This window comes from Mastomys coucha, unplaced genomic scaffold, assembly GCF_008632895.1.
Source record: "Mastomys coucha isolate ucsf_1 unplaced genomic scaffold, UCSF_Mcou_1 pScaffold18, whole genome shotgun sequence".
In the NCBI taxonomy this organism is placed as follows: domain Eukaryota; kingdom Metazoa; phylum Chordata; class Mammalia; order Rodentia; family Muridae; genus Mastomys; species Mastomys coucha.
Genome location: NW_022196900.1, coordinates 90,042,570 through 90,062,673, shown reverse-complemented (window position 1 = coordinate 90,062,673; position 20,104 = coordinate 90,042,570). Strand labels below are relative to the sequence as shown.

At 48.0% G+C, this 20,104-nt stretch overlaps 2 protein-coding genes and 1 long non-coding RNA gene across 15 annotated transcripts in view; 2 read left to right on the top strand and 1 right to left on the bottom strand.

The window, feature by feature from the left end:
• The window catches only part of Arid1a (AT-rich interaction domain 1A), a 75,503-nt gene extending 63,242 nt beyond the window's left edge, over positions 1-12,261 (top strand). For 3 of the 4 annotated variants that reach the window (XM_031378990.1, XM_031378989.1, XM_031378987.1), the window contains 10 exons: positions 196-405; positions 2,289-2,496; positions 3,880-4,012; positions 4,178-4,353; positions 4,721-4,871; positions 4,984-5,148; positions 5,227-5,326; positions 5,621-6,512; positions 6,815-6,945; positions 9,216-12,261. In XM_031378990.1, the coding sequence (XP_031234850.1) occupies positions 196-405; positions 2,289-2,496; positions 3,880-4,012; positions 4,178-4,353; positions 4,721-4,871; positions 4,984-5,148; positions 5,227-5,326; positions 5,621-6,512; positions 6,815-6,945; positions 9,216-10,940 (3,891 nt within the window). In that variant the 3' untranslated portion in view covers positions 10,941-12,261. The remainder of the gene's footprint in view (positions 1-195; positions 406-2,288; positions 2,497-3,879; positions 4,013-4,177; positions 4,354-4,720; positions 4,872-4,983; positions 5,149-5,226; positions 5,327-5,620; positions 6,513-6,814; positions 6,946-9,215) is intronic. The other variant, XM_031378988.1, reaches the window with a different exon arrangement.
• Positions 11,997-14,637, bottom strand: LOC116096796. Its single transcript, XR_004121116.1, has 2 exons — positions 14,540-14,637; positions 11,997-12,065 (listed from the first exon to the last, which is right to left on the bottom strand). It is a non-coding gene; the product is annotated as an uncharacterized LOC116096796 (long non-coding RNA).
• A 4,196-nt stretch (positions 14,638-18,833) lies between these two features.
• The window catches only part of Pigv (phosphatidylinositol glycan anchor biosynthesis class V), a 32,057-nt gene continuing 30,786 nt past the window's right edge, over positions 18,834-20,104 (top strand). For 4 of the 10 annotated variants that reach the window (XR_004121110.1, XR_004121109.1, XM_031378992.1 and 1 more), the window contains exon 1: positions 18,844-19,066. Coding sequence is in view for 4 of the 10 variants with exons in the window: in XM_031378992.1 (XP_031234852.1) it covers positions 18,950-19,066 (117 nt within the window). In the remaining 6 variants the exon portion in view is untranslated. Of the gene's footprint in view, positions 19,346-20,104 lie in introns of all 10 variants that reach the window. The other 6 variants (XR_004121115.1, XR_004121114.1, XR_004121111.1 and 3 more) reach the window with 4 other exon arrangements.

Genomic DNA, 20,104 nt, shown 5'->3' with positions numbered 1-20,104 from the left:
ACGCCTTTACAGTCATACGTGTTGTTTAAAAGCTCCTAAGATACACTCTAGCACCTGAGGGACCCAAGCAGGAGATTTTCACAACCAGCTCAGGCTCTAGAAGACTTGCTCTGTCAAAGAGAGGGGCAGACAGAGAAGGGGTTTCCAACCCTGTGTGCCTAGGCTTTGAGTCTCTCTAATATCTCCTCCATCCAGAAATCCAGTTCTTCTACAACCACCAATGAGAAGATCACCAAATTGTATGAGTTGGGTGGTGAGCCTGAGAGGAAGATGTGGGTGGACCGGTACCTGGCCTTCACCGAAGAAAAGGCCATGGGCATGACAAATCTTCCTGCTGTGGGGAGGAAGCCTCTGGACCTCTATCGCCTCTATGTGTCTGTGAAGGAGATTGGTGGGTTGACTCAGGTAAGCGCCAGACAGTTGGCTTCTGAGAGTACGGTTCATCCTGTGGGGCCATGCTCTGAGACACTTACAACACATGAGCTTAAACAAGGCCTATAAACCACATGAGCTTCAAGTCTTCTTAATAGTAAAACGGGGACCATATGTAACCTTTTGTCCTGTCAGACGTTAGAAATAAGCTGTGTAAGAGTCCCCATGAATCACTTGGTCTCTATAATGGTATGGGAGCCAGGTTCATTGATCCTTTGTGTTTAAGAAACTTTCCAGGGAAGATAGGATTTCAGAAATTGCTTAAAGAGAGGCTACAGAGGAAGACGTAGAAGAATACTGTGACTTCAGAGAGTGGGTCAGTCCTTACTGGAAACGCCATTGCTCTGTACCTTACAGTTCTGTTTGTACTCAGCCAGAGAGGTTGACTAGTGAGAGCTCACTTTGCCTCGGGTGCTTTTTTGTGTGATCTTTCCTTTATTATACAGACCAGGAACTCTGGAGTGGGGATGGGGGAGACTGACAGGGAGACTTATTCCAAACCTTCTAAATCAGAAAGGAAAACAGCTGTCACCAGCAGAAAGGAAAGTGATTGGAACGGAGCCAACCACCAGTCATTTATGAATCCCTTCTCCGTTCAGGCTTCCTTCCCCTCCCCCACAAAGGAAAACAAAACAGAATAGGGCACGTGCAGGCTGCCATATCGCTGGCGTGGGAAGCAAAGCCACATAGGCTTCTAAGGTGGCCTGTGTATATTCCTACTCTCCACTGTTATTTGGTCCTTGCTTCCTACTTGTGGGAAAAGGTCGCCTATAACTTCGCCTTCTTCTGATTGTTGAGCCGCTGAACTCACTGAGCATAGGATGAGATACAGATCAGAGTTTGTCTTCCAGTTGGGAAAGGGATCTTTGAGTTGCTGTTAAGTAGTTGCATTCTAAAGACAATAAGAATTCATTTCCGAGGGAAGGCCCTGAGAAAGGCAGGTGTGAGTCTTGAGCCTGATAAATAAGTGAGAAGGCCATTCCTTTAGTGAGAGAGCCATTCCAGTAGACTGGGCTGAATCTTATGGGGTAGGAGGGAATGTGCAGATTAATACACGACTGTTGCTAACTGTAAAAACAGCCAAAGTGTTACTCTCACCAGTGCCACCTTACAAAGTGTTTCTGGTCACTTCCCTTCTATCTAATGGAGGTTATCTCTGTTTCCCTGAGCTCTGTGGATCAAAGGTATGATATCCCAAAATCTTTCCTTGTGGATCAGGGCTACAATATCCGTGTTCTCAGCACTAGAAAGATAAGTTTGCCGTTGTGCCTAAGTACACCTGGATCCTAACCCTATGTGTCCCAGTCTATCTGTCCCAGTACTGATTAGAAGGAGCATTTGGGAGATGGTCTTGGTCAGTGTGCCCTGAGACTGAAGGACGGCAGAGCGGTAGCCTGGCTGTTGACAGCCTCACACTGATGGTGAAGACTCATGTAAAAATCATTAGCTTTAGAAAGCTGGGCTACAGAGATGGCTCAGCTGGTAAGAACACTGACCGCTCTTCCAAAGGTCCTGAGTTCAAATTCCAGCAACCACATGGTGGCTCACAACCATCCATAAACAGATCTGATGCCCTCTTCTGGGGTGTCTGAAGAGAGCTACAGTGTACTTACATACATAAATAAAGAAATCTTTTTTAAAAAAATAAAAAATAAAAAGTCAGTGAGAGTGAGGGTTACAGCATTGAGTTCAGACACTGAATTCTGTTCCAGTATGAGCCTGCCGTTTGTCCTGTTTTAAATAAGCAGTGCTGCTTGTAGTTATTTCAAACTATAAGCTTGCAGCAACCTTTTTGAACTCAGCACCTGAGCTGGAAGACTGGGTCAGCTGTACTGACTCTTCTGATGGTCTTTCAGGTCAACAAGAATAAAAAATGGCGGGAACTTGCAACCAACCTCAATGTGGGTACATCAAGCAGTGCTGCCAGCTCATTGAAAAAGCAGTATATCCAATGTCTCTATGCCTTTGAGTGCAAGATTGAACGGGGAGAAGACCCTCCCCCCGACATCTTTGCAGCTGCTGATTCCAAGAAGTCCCAACCCAAGATCCAGCCTCCCTCCCCTGGTAAGAATGGCTGAGCACCCCCACCCACCTCCCTGGCTCCTTGAGGCTGAGAGCACACTTCCTTAGGTAGTGATGCCTCTTGTCACTCCAGGGAGCAGAGCAGATGCCAGGGATGTGTGTTTTTACCCATCCACGTGGCTTGGCAGGTTGGCAGACTAAAGAGCGGTAGTGGCGACTCCCTTGGGAGGTGCTGTGCAGCAGCCTTAAGTTTTAACTTTCTAATTTTCCTGTTGTACACCTGGCATCTTGCCAAATGTTTGTAAACTAGTGAGTGGGAGGGACACCAGAGGAGTGAAGGAAAACTGACAAATAGCAGCGTGGTTGAGCCATCTGGGAGCTTTGGCCTGCTGATGTCAGTGCCTTAGAATGCAGCTCAGACTAGAGCCTTAAATTCCCCAGAGAGCTAAGATGGTAATGAATGGTTAGAAGGGGTAGGGAGAGAATATGAATGGAACTTTGTGATGACAGGAGTTTTCTGCTTTACCCTCTGTTCTCAGAGGAGGCTGGGACCTAGGCTAGCATGGGAAAGAGGCCAGGGCCCTAGAAGGTAGGTGTAAACATATGTGCCCTGTCTTTGACCTCTGAGTGTGTACTGCGTGCCTGAGATGACTCATCAGCTTGGGAAGGCCTCAGTAGTGTGCTATCTAATGCTACAAGCGGTACCCAATGGCAACATTTCATTACTGGAAGTTCTGTGGTCTTTAGAGAAGCATTAGAACCCAAGGGTGACATTTTACTGTGTGCCTGATAGAAACATCTAGGCTCTGGCCATGTGACTCCGCAACACCCCGTGTTTCAGGGGCTCTCATTAGGCATTTCTTGCTCCATCATCATTATGTTTAATATGTTAGACAGTTTCTTTGGAGAAATAATGCAAGGCAGTCAGGAAGCTGCCCATGACTTAAATGACCTGGTGGGAAGTAATGTCTACCTCAACTCTCAAGCTGCAAATGTAGCCAGAACATCAAAGGGGGGGGGTTGTGAGTATTTATTTATTGTAGCTCTTGTGTGAACTTTGGCATGCCATTTTTATATCAGGACATGCCTGCATAAATGACAAAGTCCCTCCCCTTCTATGATTTGGCCTTTTTACATCACTGACTGTGAGAAGTCTGCTTGGGTCTGCTCAATGTTCTTAGTAGCATCTCTTACAGAGGGATCCTGGGAAGGCAAACACAGTGTCAATCCCAGCACTCCAGAGTTTGAAAGAAAGAAGCACCAGTTCCAGGCAGTCTGGGCTAGACTGCATGAGACCCTGTCTAAAAAAGAAACAGGCTCCTCATACAAATGAACATGCGCACACAGATTTGACAGCATTAGTAATTGTAAGAGTTAAATACTTTACTTACAAGTTAGTGGCTCACTGTGCATCTCTGTCCACAGCGGGATCAGGGTCTATGCAGGGGCCACAAACCCCTCAGTCAACCAGCAGTTCTATGGCAGAAGGAGGAGACCTAAAGCCACCAACTCCAGCATCTACACCACATAGTCAAATTCCCCCCTTACCAGGCATGAGGTAAGGCATAATCAGGAACTTTGAGTGTCTCTAGGGATAAAACATGGGTAAACCCCAGGGTGGTTCATCCCTTTGTTCACTTGCCCCACCTGTGGCTCCTATGGTTCATGGCTTAACTGAGGAATTGGACTATTGGTGGCTTCATTAGTTTTCCTCACTCTGGAGCAGGAGCAACTCAGTCGGAATCCAGGATGCCTTTCCTGATGGAAGTGACCCCACATTCCAGAAGCGGAATTCCATGACTCCAAACCCTGGGTACCAGCCCAGTATGAATACCTCTGACATGATGGGGCGCATGTCCTATGAGCCAAATAAGGATCCTTACGGCAGCATGAGGAAAGGTGACTGACTGTGGGGTGTCATTGGCTTATGCTTGTGGAGTCAGAATGGCCTGGTGGTGTGGCTGAGATAGCCTCAGAAATGCCTGTGTATCACTTCTCCCTGCCTGCCTTCCCCTTTCCTTTCTGGTGTGATGCTAGAGGTTAAAGCTAGGGAATCACTTCTGCTAGGCAAGGATCATCCCACTGAGCCACCAACTTCTCCACACCCCCCACCTCCCTTCGGCTTCTCTTTTACCTTGCTTTACCTAGCCACTCTTGAGACTTGGCATTCTCTACTTAGCCTGTCAGGAAAGAAATAGAAAGAAACCATGCATGTGACGATTATGGAGCCTGCCAACCTACTGTTTTTCTCATTTGTCGTCCTCAGCGCCAGGAAGTGATCCCTTCATGTCCTCAGGGCAGGGCCCCAATGGTGGCATGGGTGACCCCTACAGCCGTGCTGCTGGCCCTGGGCTGGGAAATGTGGCGATGGGACCACGGCAGCACTATCCCTACGGAGGTCCTTACGACAGAGTGAGGTAAGCCCTGCCCCTGCCCCTGCCCCTGCCCCTGCCCCTGCCCCTGCCCCTGCCCCACCCTCACTACCCTGAAGCTGTACTGTGCTCAATTCCCTTCTCCAATTTGGTTTAGGACGGAGCCTGGAATCGGCCCTGAAGGAAGTATGGGCACTGGAGCCCCTCAGCCAAATCTTATGCCTTCCACCCCAGATTCGGGGATGTATTCTCCTAGCCGCTACCCCCCACAGCAGCAGCAGCAGCAGCAGCAGCAGCAGCAGCAACAGCAGCAGCAGCAGCGGTGAGTAAATCCTGGTTCCCTTGCCTGTGTTGCCTAGGTTTTGTGATTCTCCACCTTGACCCACTTTCTCTTCTGCAGACATGATTCCTATGGCAATCAGTTCTCTACCCAAGGCACCCCTTCCAGCAGCCCTTTCCCCAGCCAGCAGACCACACTGTATCAGCAGCAGCAGCAGCAGGTAAGGGACAAAGCAACCAAGTATAATCAGTAGCAGTCTATAGAAAGTTCTCAAGTCCCTCTTCTAAAGGGCTAGAAACAGTTTGTTTTGATTTTCAATGTTTCATATATTTTTTTATTTGAAAGGAGAGCTCTAGAAGAGAAAATAGTGTTTGCTTTCTTGGCATCTATCCTGTCTTTCAGAGGGGCAAAAGAAAAATGAGTTAATATCTAATGAGTGGAAGCCATACATGGCTCTTGTCACTTTTGTGTGACTCAGTACACATTAATTTCCCCTCTGCATTTTCTGTTTTAGAATTATAAGAGGCCAATGGATGGCACATATGGCCCTCCTGCCAAGCGGCATGAAGGGGAGATGTACAGTGTGCCCTATAGCGCTGGGCAAGGGCAGCCTCAACAGCAACAGTTGCCTGCAGCTCAGTCCCAGTCTGCCAGCCAGACGCAAGCTGCCCAGCCTTCTCCTCAGCAGGATGTGTACAACCAGTATAGCAATGCCTACCCTGCTACTGCCTCCGCTGCTACTGAGCGCCGACCAGCAGGCGGCCCCCAGAACCAATTTCCATTCCAATTTGGCCGAGACCGAGTCTCTGCACCTCCTGGTTCCAGTGCCCAGCAGAACATGCCACCACAAATGATGGGCGGCCCCATACAGGCATCAGCTGAGGTCCCTCAGCAAGGCACCATGTGGCAGGGACGAAATGACATGACCTACAATTATGCCAACAGGCAGAACACAGGTTCTGCCCCCCAGGGCCCTGCGTATCATGGTGTGAACCGAACAGATGAAATGCTCCACACAGATCAGAGGGCCAACCATGAAGGCCAGTGGCCTTCCCATGGCACACGCCAGCCTCCGTATGGTCCTTCAGCCCCTGTTCCCCCCATGACAAGACCCCCTCCATCTAACTACCAGCCCCCACCAAGCATGCAGAATCACATTCCTCAGGTATCCAGCCCCGCTCCCCTCCCCCGGCCCATGGAGAACCGTACTTCTCCTAGCAAGTCTCCATTCCTGCACTCTGGGATGAAAATGCAAAAGGCAGGTCCACCGGTGCCCGCTTCGCACATAGCGCCTACCCCTGTGCAGCCACCTATGATTCGGAGGGATATCACTTTCCCACCTGGCTCTGTAGAGGCCACACAGCCTGTGTTGAAGCAGAGAAGGCGGCTCACAATGAAAGACATTGGTAAGGAGACCTCCCTGATTGGGTGGCTCAATCTACCCCTTTCCATCTTTCACATGGTTCCCTCCATCCCAATATCCTGGATATGGTTAAATCTGGTACAGTATTTACTAAAAGAAAGCCAAAGAATTTGGAGGATGGAAGAAATAAGCTGAATTCAGGTTTGTCTTCAAGGCTCTGCCATATGCTGGTGTCCTAGACAGCTTAGAAGCAATGAAGTCAGACTAGCCTGACTAATGGACAGCCTTGGGGGTGCCTCTAGCCAGCTGGGGCTGGTGGATGGACAACACAGAGGTTTATTTCAGGAACCCCGGAGGCATGGCGGGTAATGATGTCCCTCAAGTCCGGGCTCCTGGCAGAGAGCACGTGGGCGTTAGACACCATTAACATCCTACTGTATGATGACAACAGCATTATGACCTTCAACCTCAGTCAGGTGAGTACAGGTGTCTGGGCAAGATGGGGAAGGTACTGTTGATACAGATAACACTACGGCACAGTAGGAAGGAAGCCATCCTCAGCCCTTGTTGCTGTGCTGTAAGACATCTGTGCTTGCAGTATGCTTCCCTTGACCCCTTTCTGGGGACAGGGCATTGGAAGCAGGGATAGGAACTCAGTGGTTGCTGCCTTCAAGTCAGGGTTTCTCTTTAGACGTCTGGCTGTCCTGTCAAAAGGAATTTTATTTGGGAGAAAGAGTTTCATTGTTGTTTTGAGACAGGGTCTTACTAAGTTACCTGTATGGAGACAGCCACAAAACTTAGGGTGCTTCTTTCCTAGCTCCCTTAAACTGCCATGCTCAGTGGGAGTTGTGCTTTCGTTTTATGAGACAGGATCTATTCTCTCTCTCTCTCTCTCTCTCTCTCTCTCTCTTTCTCTCTCTCTCTCTCAAGTGCTAGAATTAAAGGCACTCTGCACAGCTGGGTGAAACTTTGTTACAGGTTGGGATCCAGCAGGACCACTTGACACTGGAGCCTGAGTTCAGTTCCTGTGCATAGAAAGTTATAAAGACAAAAATCATCTTCCCTCCTCCTATAATACTTCCTTTCATTAATTTATTAATTTTTTTCCCAAGACAGGGTTTCTCTTTTTAGTCCTGGCTATTCTGGAAGTCCTGTGGGCCAGGCTAACCTCAAACTCAGAGATCTCCCTGCCTCATTCAGTCTCCCTAGTGTTGGGACTCATTTGTGCCAGGTCCGCTGTGCACGTTTCTTTTTTTTTTCTTGTTATCTTATACTAAAAAGAACTTCAAGACTGGAGACTGGGATTGTCATTTAGATGGTAAAGTGTTTCCCTAACATGGACATGGCCCAGAGATGGACTTTTCTAATACCACATAATCCCAGCACTTGGGAGGTGTAGGTAGGAGATCAGAAGTTCAAAGTCACCTTTGGTTATCTAGAGAGTTTGGGACCCGTGTGGGACTCATGAGATCTTGTATGTTAAAAAAAATAAGTACAGAAAATAGACTGCTGGGGACACATTTCCACTGCGTGTGTCACTATATATTTGAATCTTTAAATATGCCTGTTGACTGAGGAGCCAGCTAGAAGATAATTCATTGGATTAATGTCCTCTTACTTTGATTACTATTTTGTTTCATGTCGTCATTTTCATAGGGGAGTTGAGTAAATGGGCTCAGATTCATTTTGGTTTTCTGAAAGAGTTTTCATTGTATCCCTTGCTGGCTTGGAACTTAATTTGTGTGGGTCCTGAACTTACAGAAATCCACCAGTCTCTGCCTCCCAAGTGTATATACTAGCATGACCAGGTCATAGTCTTATTTTGCCCAGGTACACATAGCTGTCAGCATCTTTCTGATTACAAAGCCTGCCTTTATTTAGGTTGTGATTTTTGATAAAGGATATCACATTGTAGCTCAGGCTAGTCTGGAACTCAGTATATATCCTGTGCTGGCCTTGAACTCAAGTCGGACACACCTCTCTCTCCCTGGCCTCCCAAACCTTCAGATTACATTTTTGATTTACCATAGCTGGTCAAAACATGACTATTTCCATTCTATTAATAGTCTAGTCCACCACAAAGTAAGGGATAGATTTTGTTCATTTTCCATATACCAGAACCAACATTATAATGCTCAGGGATTTATCCCCATTTCATACAACTTTCTGGGAAAAGCAGTATTCAAACCAAGATCTTTACAACTCTAATAATCAGGTGGATGGATGGATTTCAGGCAAAAGTAAATGTGACTAGGAACTAGTGGAAAATAGATAAACATCTGTTGACAGTGCATTTCCTTTTCTAACTCATGTTGGAAAGGGCTCATCCCAGCCTGCTTAAGACCTGGGCTCCATATGGCTGTGAGATTACAGAGACCACTTTAGGTGGACAATGGCAGTGACCAGATGCCTAGTGAAAACCACAACATACATTCAGAAAGAAGTATTTTAAAGGGGTTGGGTGCTACTGAGAGGTGAGGTATAGACTATAGCTCACATTTCTGTCTTGCTGGAAGCAGCCTTATGTGACCATTGTTTAGGTCAAAGAAAACTTTGTGCCTTTTCTTTGGGAAGGAAATGGTTTGAGAAAAGTGAAGAGCAGTGTGCTGGAGAAAGAAGCATTTAGAATGGGAACAGGTTTCCCTCCTGCGTGAAGGAAGAAAGGGGGGAGAGAACTGGATATGATCTTGGGGACTCCTGTTAAGAATCCTTCCCTTCCTTATCTCCTTTTCTCTCTCTCTTTCAGCTCCCAGGGTTGCTGGAACTCCTTGTGGAATATTTCCGTCGATGCCTGATTGAAATCTTTGGCATTTTAAAGGAGTATGAGGTAGGGGACCCAGGACAGAGAACATTACTAGACCCTGGGAGATTCACCAAGGTGTCTAGTCCAGCCCACACAGAGGAAGAAGAGGAAGAAGAATACCTAGATCCTAAACTGGAGGAGGAAGAGGAAGAAGGGGTTGGAAATGATGAGGAGATGGCCTTTTTGGGCAAGGACAAGCCATCCTCGGAGAATAGTGAGGAGAAGCTAGTCAGTAAGTTTGACAAGCTCCCGGTAAAGATCGTGCAGAAGAATGACCCATTTGTGGTGGACTGCTCAGATAAGCTTGGGCGCGTGCAGGAGTTTGACAGTGGCCTGCTACACTGGCGGATTGGTGGTGGGGACACTACTGAGCATATCCAGACCCACTTTGAGAGCAAGATAGAGCTGCTGCCTTCCAGGCCTCGTGTGCCCTGCCCAACGCCCCCTCGGAAACACCTCACAACAGTAGAGGGTACACCAGGGACAACAGAGCAGGAGGGCCCCCCGCCTGATGGCCTTCCAGAAAAAAGGATCACAGCCACTATGGATGACATGTTGTCCACCCGGTCCAGCACATTGACTGAGGGAACAAAGAGTACAGAGGCCACCAAGGAAAGCAGCAAGTTTCCATTTGGCATTAGCCCAGCACAGAGCCACCGGAACATCAAAATTTTAGAGGATGAACCCCATAGTAAAGATGAGACCCCACTGTGTACCCTTCTGGACTGGCAGGATTCCCTTGCTAAGCGCTGTGTCTGTGTCTCCAATACCATCCGGAGCCTGTCGTTTGTGCCAGGCAATGACTTTGAGATGTCCAAACACCCAGGGCTGCTGCTTATCCTGGGCAAGCTGATCCTACTGCACCATAAGCACCCAGAACGGAAGCAGGCACCACTAACTTATGAGAAAGAGGAGGAACAGGACCAAGGGGTGAGCTGTGACAAAGTGGAGTGGTGGTGGGACTGCTTGGAGATGCTCCGGGAAAACACGCTGGTTACCCTCGCCAACATCTCGGGGCAGTTGGACCTATCCCCATACCCTGAGAGCATCTGCCTGCCTGTCCTGGACGGACTCCTACACTGGGCAGTTTGCCCTTCAGCTGAAGCCCAGGACCCCTTCTCAACCCTAGGCCCCAATGCTGTCCTCTCTCCCCAGAGGTTGGTCTTGGAAACCCTCAGCAAACTCAGTATCCAGGACAACAATGTGGACCTGATCCTGGCCACGCCCCCTTTTAGCCGCCTGGAGAAGTTGTATAGTACCATGGTGCGCTTCCTCAGTGACCGAAAGAACCCAGTGTGCCGGGAGATGGCCGTGGTACTGCTGGCAAATCTGGCCCAGGGGGACAGCCTAGCAGCCCGGGCCATTGCAGTGCAGAAGGGCAGCATCGGCAACCTCCTGGGTTTCCTGGAGGACAGCCTTGCTGCCACTCAGTTCCAACAGAGCCAGGCAAGCCTCCTGCATATGCAGAACCCACCCTTTGAACCAACTAGTGTGGACATGATGCGGCGGGCTGCCCGAGCACTGCTTGCCCTGGCCAAGGTGGACGAGAACCACTCAGAGTTCACTCTATATGAGTCACGGCTGTTGGACATCTCCGTGTCACCATTGATGAACTCATTGGTTTCACAAGTCATTTGTGATGTACTGTTTTTGATTGGCCAGTCATGACAGCCGTGGGACACCTCCCCTCCCCGTGTGTGTGTGAATGTGTGGAGAACTTAGAAACTGACTGTTGCCCTTTATTTATGCAAAACCACCTCAGAATCCAGTTTACCCTGTGCTGTCCAGCTTCTCCCTTGGGAAAGCCTCTCCTTTCTCTTTGCTCCCAGCCCTCACTCCCTCGCGCCGTTCTGTTCCTCATCCTCACCTGCTTCCCTCAGGACCCCACCCTGTTTGAAAAGACAAAGCTCTGCCTACATAGAAGACTTTTTTATTTTAACCAAAGTTACTGTTGTTTACAGTGAGTTTGGGGAAAAAGAAAATGGCTTTCCCGGTCCTTGCATCAACGGGATGCCACATTTCATAACTGTTTTTAATGGTTAAAAAAAAAAAAAAAAGGAAAAAAAATACAAAAAAACCCTGAAGGACAAAGGTGACTGCTGAGCTGTGTGGTTTGTCGCTGTCCATTCACAATCTCGCAGGAGCCGAGAAGTTCGCAGTTGTGAGCAGACCCTGTTCACTGGAGAGGCCTGTGCAGTAGAGTGTAGATCCTTTCATGTACTGTACTGTACACCTGATACTGTAAACATACTGTAATAATAATGTCTCACATGGAAATGAGAGAAGACGCTGGGTCAGCAGCAAGCTGTAGTTTTTAAAAATGTTTTTAGTTAAATGTTGAGGAGAAAAAAAAAGGCTTTTCCCCCAAAGTATCATGTGTGAACCTACAACACCCTGACCTCTTTCTCTCCTCCTTGATTGTATGAATAACCCTGAGATCACCTCTTAGAACTGGTTTTAACCTTTAGCTGCAGCGGCGACGCTGCCACGTGTGTATATATATGATGTTGTACATTGCACATACCCTTGAATCTCCACAGTTTGGCCCCCTTCCCAGCTACCCCTTTATAGTATGGCGAGTTAACAAGTTGGTGACCTGCACAAAGCGAGACACAGCTATTTAATCTCTTGCCAGACGTTGCCCTCTTGGTGCGATGCTCTACAGGTCTCTGTAAAAAGCCCTTGCTGTCTCAGCAGCCAATCAACTTACAGTTTATTTTTTTCTGGGTTTTTGTTTTGTTTTGTTTCCTTTCTAATCGAGGTGTGAAAAAGTTCTAGGTTCAGTTGAAGTTCCTGATGAAGAAACACAATTGAGATTTTTTCAGTGATAAAATCTGCATATTTGTATTTCAACAATGTAGCTAAAAACTTGATGTAAATTCCTCTTTTTTTTTCCTTTTTTGGCTTAATGAATATCATTTATTCAGTATGAAATCTTTATACTATATGTTCCACGTGTTAAGAATAAATGTACATTAAATCTTGGTAAGACTTTGTGAGGCTTTTTTTATTTTCAAATTAGTTAAAAGTTTTGCCTGTGGCCAGAAAGATAGCTCAGCAGTTTTAGGAGGACTCATGTTTGGTGGCTGACAACCTTCTGTCTGACTCTATGGGACCTGACCCCTCTGACTGTGCTGTCTATGCTTGCATCTACATGGATTGGCGATACAACAGGACACTCACACACAAACACACAACAGTTAAAACTAAATCCAAGGCTGGAGAAATGGCTCAGGTTAACAGCTTTTACACGGGTCCCAGGCTCAATTCTCAGCACTTACTTTGTGGCTTACAACCATCTGTCTGTAACTCCAGCTCTAGGGATGATCTAGCACTCCCAGATGTAGCACGCACTATCTGACCTCTGTGGGCCCCATGTACACAAGACAGTACACATACATAAAACTAAACAAAATCTTTAGCCAGACTAGCCAAAGGCTACTTAGTTCCTGCCTCAGTAATAGAAGCTGGGCATAGTCGCATACTCCTTTAGCCCCAGCACTTGAGAATCAGGGAGCTTGAGGCTAGCCTGCTCTATTTAGTTACAGGACAGCTATATAGTGAGTCTCTCTCTGTCTCAGAAGTAATGAAAACTTGACCTTCTGTAGGGGATGAGGAGTTCTGTTCTCTTAACACCCCTAGCGTGCCCTCCTAGGTAGTGGTTGACAGAAAGAAATAATACCCTTTACGGAGAAGCAGTTTCTGTCTCTTGGATCTGCAGTCTGGCATTCTCTTAACACCAGACTTCAGTATCACTGCTGAAGGCTTGGGGCATAAAAAATGTGTGTGTGTGTGTGTGTGTGTGTGTGTGTGTGTGTGTGTGTGTGTGTGTGTGAAACTGGTCTGGAAGCCTATTATTTCAAAGTTTTTGCAGTAAATGCCAAGTCCAACCTTTGAAATTTGGCCAGAAAAATTCCTTTTTTCTTTTTGATTGTTGTTTTTGGTGATTTTTGAGACAAGGTTTCACTATAGTTCAGTTTGTTATAGAACTCACTTTAAGCCAGGCAGTGGTGACATATGCCTTTAATCCCAGCACTTGGGAGGCAGAGAGAGGCAGATTTCTGAGTTCGAGGCCAGCCTGGTCTACAAAGTGAGTTCTAGGACAGCCAGGGCTACACAGAGAAACCCTGTCCCGGAAAAAGCGGGGGAGGGAATCCAAAGCCTTTATTTATTTATTTGTTTGTTTGTTTATTTTTAATTTTGGTTTTTCTAGGGAATCAGAGAGATGGCTCAGTGGTTAAGAGCACTGACTGTTCCTTCAGAGTACCCAGGTTCAGTTCCCATCACCCACATGGCAGGTCACACCTCTGGCTTCTGTGGTTGCCAGACTTGTGTGGTGCATGTAAATACATATAGCTAAAACACCTATACACATTAAGAAAAATCCAAAGCCTTTGTCATGAGACTTCTTTGTCCTGTTATTCATCTGGCTGGCTCCCACCCTCTTGTACTCACTGTCCAAGGAGTTCCCACCTTGGAGTTGTTCTTTCTATACTGCTATCACAGCAGAATGCTCTCATTAGATAACTGCATTATCATTTTGCCTTTGTTCATATGTCAGAGGTCTGGTAGTGCTCAGTGGTAGAGCATGTTGCCTAACACGCCCAAGACTTTGAGTGCAAGATGGCTCAACTTCTAAAGGTACTACTTGCCCAACCTAGTGACCTATTGAGTTCACACGCCAGTTCCCCAAGACCCACTGCTAGGAGAGAACCCTCTTCTACTTCTGAATGTTTTCCTCTGACCGCCACTTGCACATAAATATACACAGGAATACATAGTCCTATATTCCCAATCACTGTATTTATTTTGAGACACAGGCTCGTGTAGCTCAGGCCTCAAACTTTCTATGTAGCCTGGTATATTTTAAATTACAGTCTGAGGTGGTTTAAAGGTTAAAAATCCAAAAGGGAATATTGGATTTCCTGAAGTTACAGGCAGTTGTGAGCTGTCCAGCATAGATACTGAGAACCAGTAAAGAGCACTGGCCGAAGACCAGGTTCGGTTCCCAGCACCAACGTGGCAGGCAGCTTACTAATGTTTGTAACTGCAGTCCCGGGGGTCCTTCCTGGCCTCCATGGCACCAAGCACACGAATGCAGGTGAAGACACTCATACACATCATTTTCTTACTCCCTTCTCTCCTTCCCATCTCACTTTCCTTTCTACTCAGTTTCATACTTCCCTGCCATCATCCACTCAAACAGAAACGAGCTTGTGAAGCTCACCACTGCATCCCTTTCTGATATACATCCTAGCATACCTCACCTACTTAATAACTCGCTGAGTGGCATAGGACAGATGCCGTTGCTTTCTGGGGCAGTCTTGTATCCTTTCTCTTCATCCCTCTTTATCATTCCATTCCTTAGGAAAGTGGAGAAAATTAAAATTCAGATTTTTTTTTCTGGAACGATCAGAGATAGTAACAAAAGATGACTGTAAATACTTAGTGAGACCTGAGACCGTTTTCTGTTGCACACCTGTCTAAGGAACAAAATATATTGCAAATAGTCCTACAACACCCTTGTGTCTTTGAGATAAGAGTAAGGGCTCCCTTTCATGTGCAAAGCAAGGCCCGAGACCAAGGTCCAAGTTCTTTCCAGCAAGTGGCATACCACACTCCATCCACAGCGTCCCTAGGAGGTTGGTGTCTATTGTCTTTGACATGAGGGAAAAGTGTCTCAAGAATTTTAGTGAAGTGCACATCAAATTTGATGTGGCTTTTAATATTTGAATCAGGGACAAGAATGAGGAATGAGTACTTATTGAGGAAGAGACCTTTGACGACCAAGATGGCTTCTCATTTTAAAGGGGGTGGGGGAGGGGCTTTTCATATCTTTATTTTCCTTAGTAATACCAGTAGCTATTTTTGTTATGGAACCCTTCAGCTCCCACTTACCAGTCTAGTAAGTGCATTTCTGGGCTGTGTGTGGAACATTACCTAGGAGTTCTGTTTCCTGGGCTCCTTTCATCTGCTCTCCTGCAATTCTGGGGGCAGCCTAGCCCAGTCTCCAGTTTCTGACTGGAACCACTGGCAAAAAGGACTGCTGACCAGCGAGCTGTGAGTAATTGGCTTTTGAGAAGTAAATAGAACCTGGCCAGTAGTGAACCCCGGGGTGTGGCTAGTAGTTCTTTTCCCAGACTCCTCCCTCCCCCACCTCCCACCCCCAAATGACCTTAACTTTCTTTCAGAGCTGGATGGCAGCCAAGTCCTGCCTAAACAATACTCTAAAGCTCATTGGCTCCTTTGCTTGGCAGCCACTGCCACCCCCAACGGGCTAAGGCCTTCCCACTTGCCTCTCCGTGGATTCAAGGTTTCTAACTTTTGAAAGGCAAACGCTGAAGGGAGTGTTTTAGTAACGTGACCGTAGTTTTTGAAGCATCCATGTTTGGTACCTGCACCTGGAGACAGGGAAGAGTCTTAGTAATCTGGGGTGGGTGAGCATCTCTTCAAGTTGCTCTGACATGGCAGAAGTCAACCGAAGATACTTTTAGTAAATATCAGGAGACCTAATTGGGTCTGTAAATACTACCCTGCATCCTCGGAAACTATCGGTGATGATTTTTTACATTCAGTGAAAAGTATCAAATTCTGGAAAGTTCATCATGAGCCTTAGACTAGCCCACTGATGACTGTAGATGGTAAGGAATCAGAGCATGGCCAGGTGGTGCTGGCACACACCTTTAATCCCAGCACTCAGGAGGCAGAGGCAGGCAGATCTCTGTGAGGTCGAGGCCAGCCTGGTCTGCAGAGCGAGTTTTGGGACAGCCAGGGCTACACAGAGAAATCCTCTTGAACAACCAATAAAGAAAGCACGAACTGTGGTCCTTTTCATCAGTACGGCTTTGAATCCAGTGCTCTGTCTCAGATCAGTCACCCACTGCAATCCCACAGTTAGGGGGCTTTAAAAAGCTTACTGCCCAGAAACACAACTAGAGAGAACAGTCTGGGGCCCAGGTCACCTCAGGGGCAGGAAGAGCAAGGTAGGCAAGCTACAAGGAGGAATAAAGTTGTCAGATTGCTTCAGGGAGATGAGCCTCACTTCTCTTTAGTAGGAAAACTGTTCTCTGGACATGGGGTTAGGACAGCTTTTTTTTTTTTTTAAAGATCTATTTTTCATTATATGTAAGTACACTGTAGCTGTCTTCAGACACTCTAAAAGAGGGCATCATATCTCATTCCAGATGGTTGCTGGGATTTGAATTCAGGACCTTTGAAAGAGCAATTGGCACTCTTAACCACTGAGCCATTTCTCCAGCCTCTGGACAGTTTGTCTTTAAAGAGTACTTTAAGCCGGGCAGTGGTGGCACACGCCTTTAATCCCAGCACTTGGGAGGCAGAGGCAGGCAGATTTCTGAGTTCGAGGCCAGCCTGGTCTACAGAGTGAGTTCTAGGACAGCCAGGGCTACACAGAGAAACCCTGTCTGGAAAAAACAAAACAAAACAACAAAAACAAACCAAATGGCATGAAGTTGATTGGTTCAGCAGACACCAAGCAGACAAGGTGTTGTGAGTTCTGTCCCTGTTATTTCTGTGGTGCTAGAGATAAAGTGTAGGGCAAATGTCTGTCTCACACTCCCTGTCCAAACTGGCTCTCAAGTGCTCTAATGCTTGGGGGAAAAGATTGCCCTGGTCTTCAATTATATACAGAAGCTAATTTTCCAAAAGAGGAAAACAAGTCCGGAAATGTCATGGACAGGATGAAGTAGATGGTGTTAAAAACAGGCAAGGGACAGACAGAACAGGGTGGTGGGTGTAGATGGATAGAGTTTGTCCCCGAAGTCAAAGGGTAGCCTAGTGTGATAATGTTTCAGGCAAGAAAATCAGCAAATGCAGAGGTAGGCAAGTGCCAAGGACAAAGATGGTGTCATCCTTCAGAATGCACATTGCATGCACTGGTCGGCCTAGGGATCTGTATGCTGAAACTGTTGCCTTATGGGTATTTCCTCCCTAATGCCAGGTGGGAGATGTACTCTTGCTAGAGCCAGGGACATGGCTGCCTGTCTCCCTTGCCTTCTCTAGTTCCTAGTGGCTCAGCAGGCTCCATTTTTAACTGTAGACGCTGAAGGCAAACTGCTCAGCGCTGTCTCTCTCACCTCTCTCTCACAGCCTTGGAGCCCTATAACCCCCTCCCATCCTGCCACCTTCCAGTCCAAAAAACCAGAGAGGGTGTCAGGGCTTTGAGAGCACAAGATTCAGCTTCCTTGTTTTTCTGTAGGAGAAGCCAGAAAATGAAACAGGAAACAGAGCAGAAGAGAAGGGGGTTGGGTGGCTGGGAAGGGAAGGGAAGGAGAAATTGCAGCCAAGTGCAACTGAAGATCTAGACAAAGTTCTACTTCCTAAGGAAGGGTGTTTCAGCAAACACTCACTTCTCACAAAAGGACCCCTGCCTTTTTTACAAGCAGGATTATTCTTCGGGAATTCAATATTAGACAGAACCTTTAGCATGCATGCCATTTTCCCCCGTGAATTCACAAAGCAAGGACAGTTTGTGTCTCCGTTTTGTCTTTAAGGACAAAGTGCTTAAAGACTCTACAGAGTTAAGTCACAACCTTGGGCCCTAGTCACAAGTGTGCCCAGAGAGGCACTGACATTTCACTCACAGGACTGGCAACAAATGCGTTGTTTCCACGATTTAAAAAAAAAAAAAAACCTGGAAAAGTGACTTTGTAAACTCCTATTTTCTCTTTACCAGTCATTAAAATGTGCCTTATACATTATCCACCTTACACACAAACATCCAAGGGGCAGTTGACCTAAGGGTCTGAAATGACACAGCTCCTGGCCCCCCACCGTACTGATGTAGGCTAGTTTTCTTTGCTTGGAGAGATAGCGACCATCTCTTTGTTCCCACCCACAGTTGTGGCTGTTGCAGAAGATAAACCCCTCCCTCAGCCAGGGCTGTGGCCAGAGGTTAACCTAGACCCAAGCTACGTGGAGAGGACAGATAACTGAAACCACAGGCGGCTTTGGAATCCTGAGAAACAAGAAATCCACCAACGGAGAAGGATTTATTATCTGTTTCCTTTGAGGAGGGTGCAAAGTTGTTCTAACAGTTTCCGTTACAGGGGTACCAACTGGCCGCTCCTCCCCAACAGACGGTTTTGTTGAATTAGCTTCCTTTTTTTTTCTTTTCTTCTTCTTCTTTTTTTTTTTTTTTGGCGCCAGTTCCTGCGACAGAAACTGCTTGAGGGAGGGAGGAGTCCTCGGGGGTGTTCTCTGAGGTTTCCTTCCTCCTCCTATACAGTCACCTGAGGTGGGACTGGGAACTGAAGCAGGACAGAGGTCCTTCATAGCCAGAGGAGGGGAAAGTCAGGGGGATTCCCCTACTTTCTTCTCACCCCGGCGCAGGGTACCGCTGCTTGCCACAAAAACCCCAAGAAGGCTTCCTTTTGCCTATTCACACTGTCTACTGTGTGCCAGGTCCTGGGCTGAGCTGGTGTGGCGGGACAGGAGAGAACGCGCGGCTCTGGCTGCAGTGAACAGGCCTGGGGCAGTGCCCGGGTCCAGCCTCGGCTCACACCGGGAAGTCAGAGGCTGCTGCTTACGGCAGGGAACTGGGGCGAGAGCCCCAAGGTGGGGAGCGCAGTGCCTGCGCACAAACTGACGCCGGGCGAAGACGCATACTCCTCAGGTGTCACCGCACAGCCTCGGCCCCCGCCCTAGCCGGGGTCAACATGGCCGCCGAGGAGGGGGCGGGGCGCTCCGAGTCCGGGCAGGAGCGGGGCGGGGCCGCCGTCGGCGGAGCCTGCGCGCAGGCGCGGGACGAGCGGGACCCGGATGGAGGCGCTGAGGTTGGAGCTCCGCGGGGGTGGTCTGGATGCACGGGCGCGGGGGACCCGGAGCCAGCTCTGGAACTCTGGAGTTCTCCGGGGAGGGAGGCTGTCAAACGGAGGCCGAGAGAAATTAGGCGGAGGCTGTAGAGAAGCGAGGGGCCCCGCCCCTCCGCCATAGCGGCCTCCGGCGCCGCCTCTTCCTTTGCGGCCTCCGGCCCTCATCTGCTTCCGGCCCTGTTGCCTAGCCCGGCCCCGTGGCTCCCTCGGGACGGAGCCCTGGGCAGTGGCTCCCTTGGGGTGAGGGTCACCGTCCTGGGTAGGAACTGTGTCCGAAAAGAGCTGGCTGGAACGCGCGCTTCCAGTACCACGGGGCTAAGCAGAAGGAGGCGGCTCGCCCCGCGTTGCCTCTGGGTCCGAGCGCAGCACCCATTGACGATATGAGCCTTACCCAGAAAGTCCAGGACTCCAGTTCATCAGATAGGGCCCATCACCATAAGCTTCCAACAACAACATGCGCTATCGTTGGAGAAAAGTGCTGGGCTGAGCCTCGGATCTCCTGCCTGGAAAGGAATGCAGACCCTTTGTTTATGGCAAAAAACCGCTTTCCTGGCTGTGGGCATAGGTTTTTTAGAAAGCAGCGCATGAGGAGCTTTAAAAGTGGTGGGCGTGTCACTTGGCTCCAGGGAGCCTCAGTTTTCACATCCATAAAATGGCGATGGTAATTACACGGTCTTACTGGTGTCTAATGAGATCTCTGGAGCCTATCTCACGGGAAAATTAAAGAATGAAACTAGTTGGTTCTATGCATCCGCCCAGTTAAGAGTCTGATTTGGCAAGGGGCTTCTTTCAAAGAGGTGTTGGCAAAATAGCTAGAGATAATTGACTTGATTTTACTTGGTTTAACCGTTGAGTGTGGGTTGCATCTCCTGTGGCCACTGGTGCCAGAGTTTGAAAGGTGGGAGGGGTCGGGGGGGGAACGAGAATCAAGATGCAGAGGTGGATTCAGTACTTTTCCTTTCCCTGCCTCCTTTGTGCATGCGGATTGGAGGCCAGGGA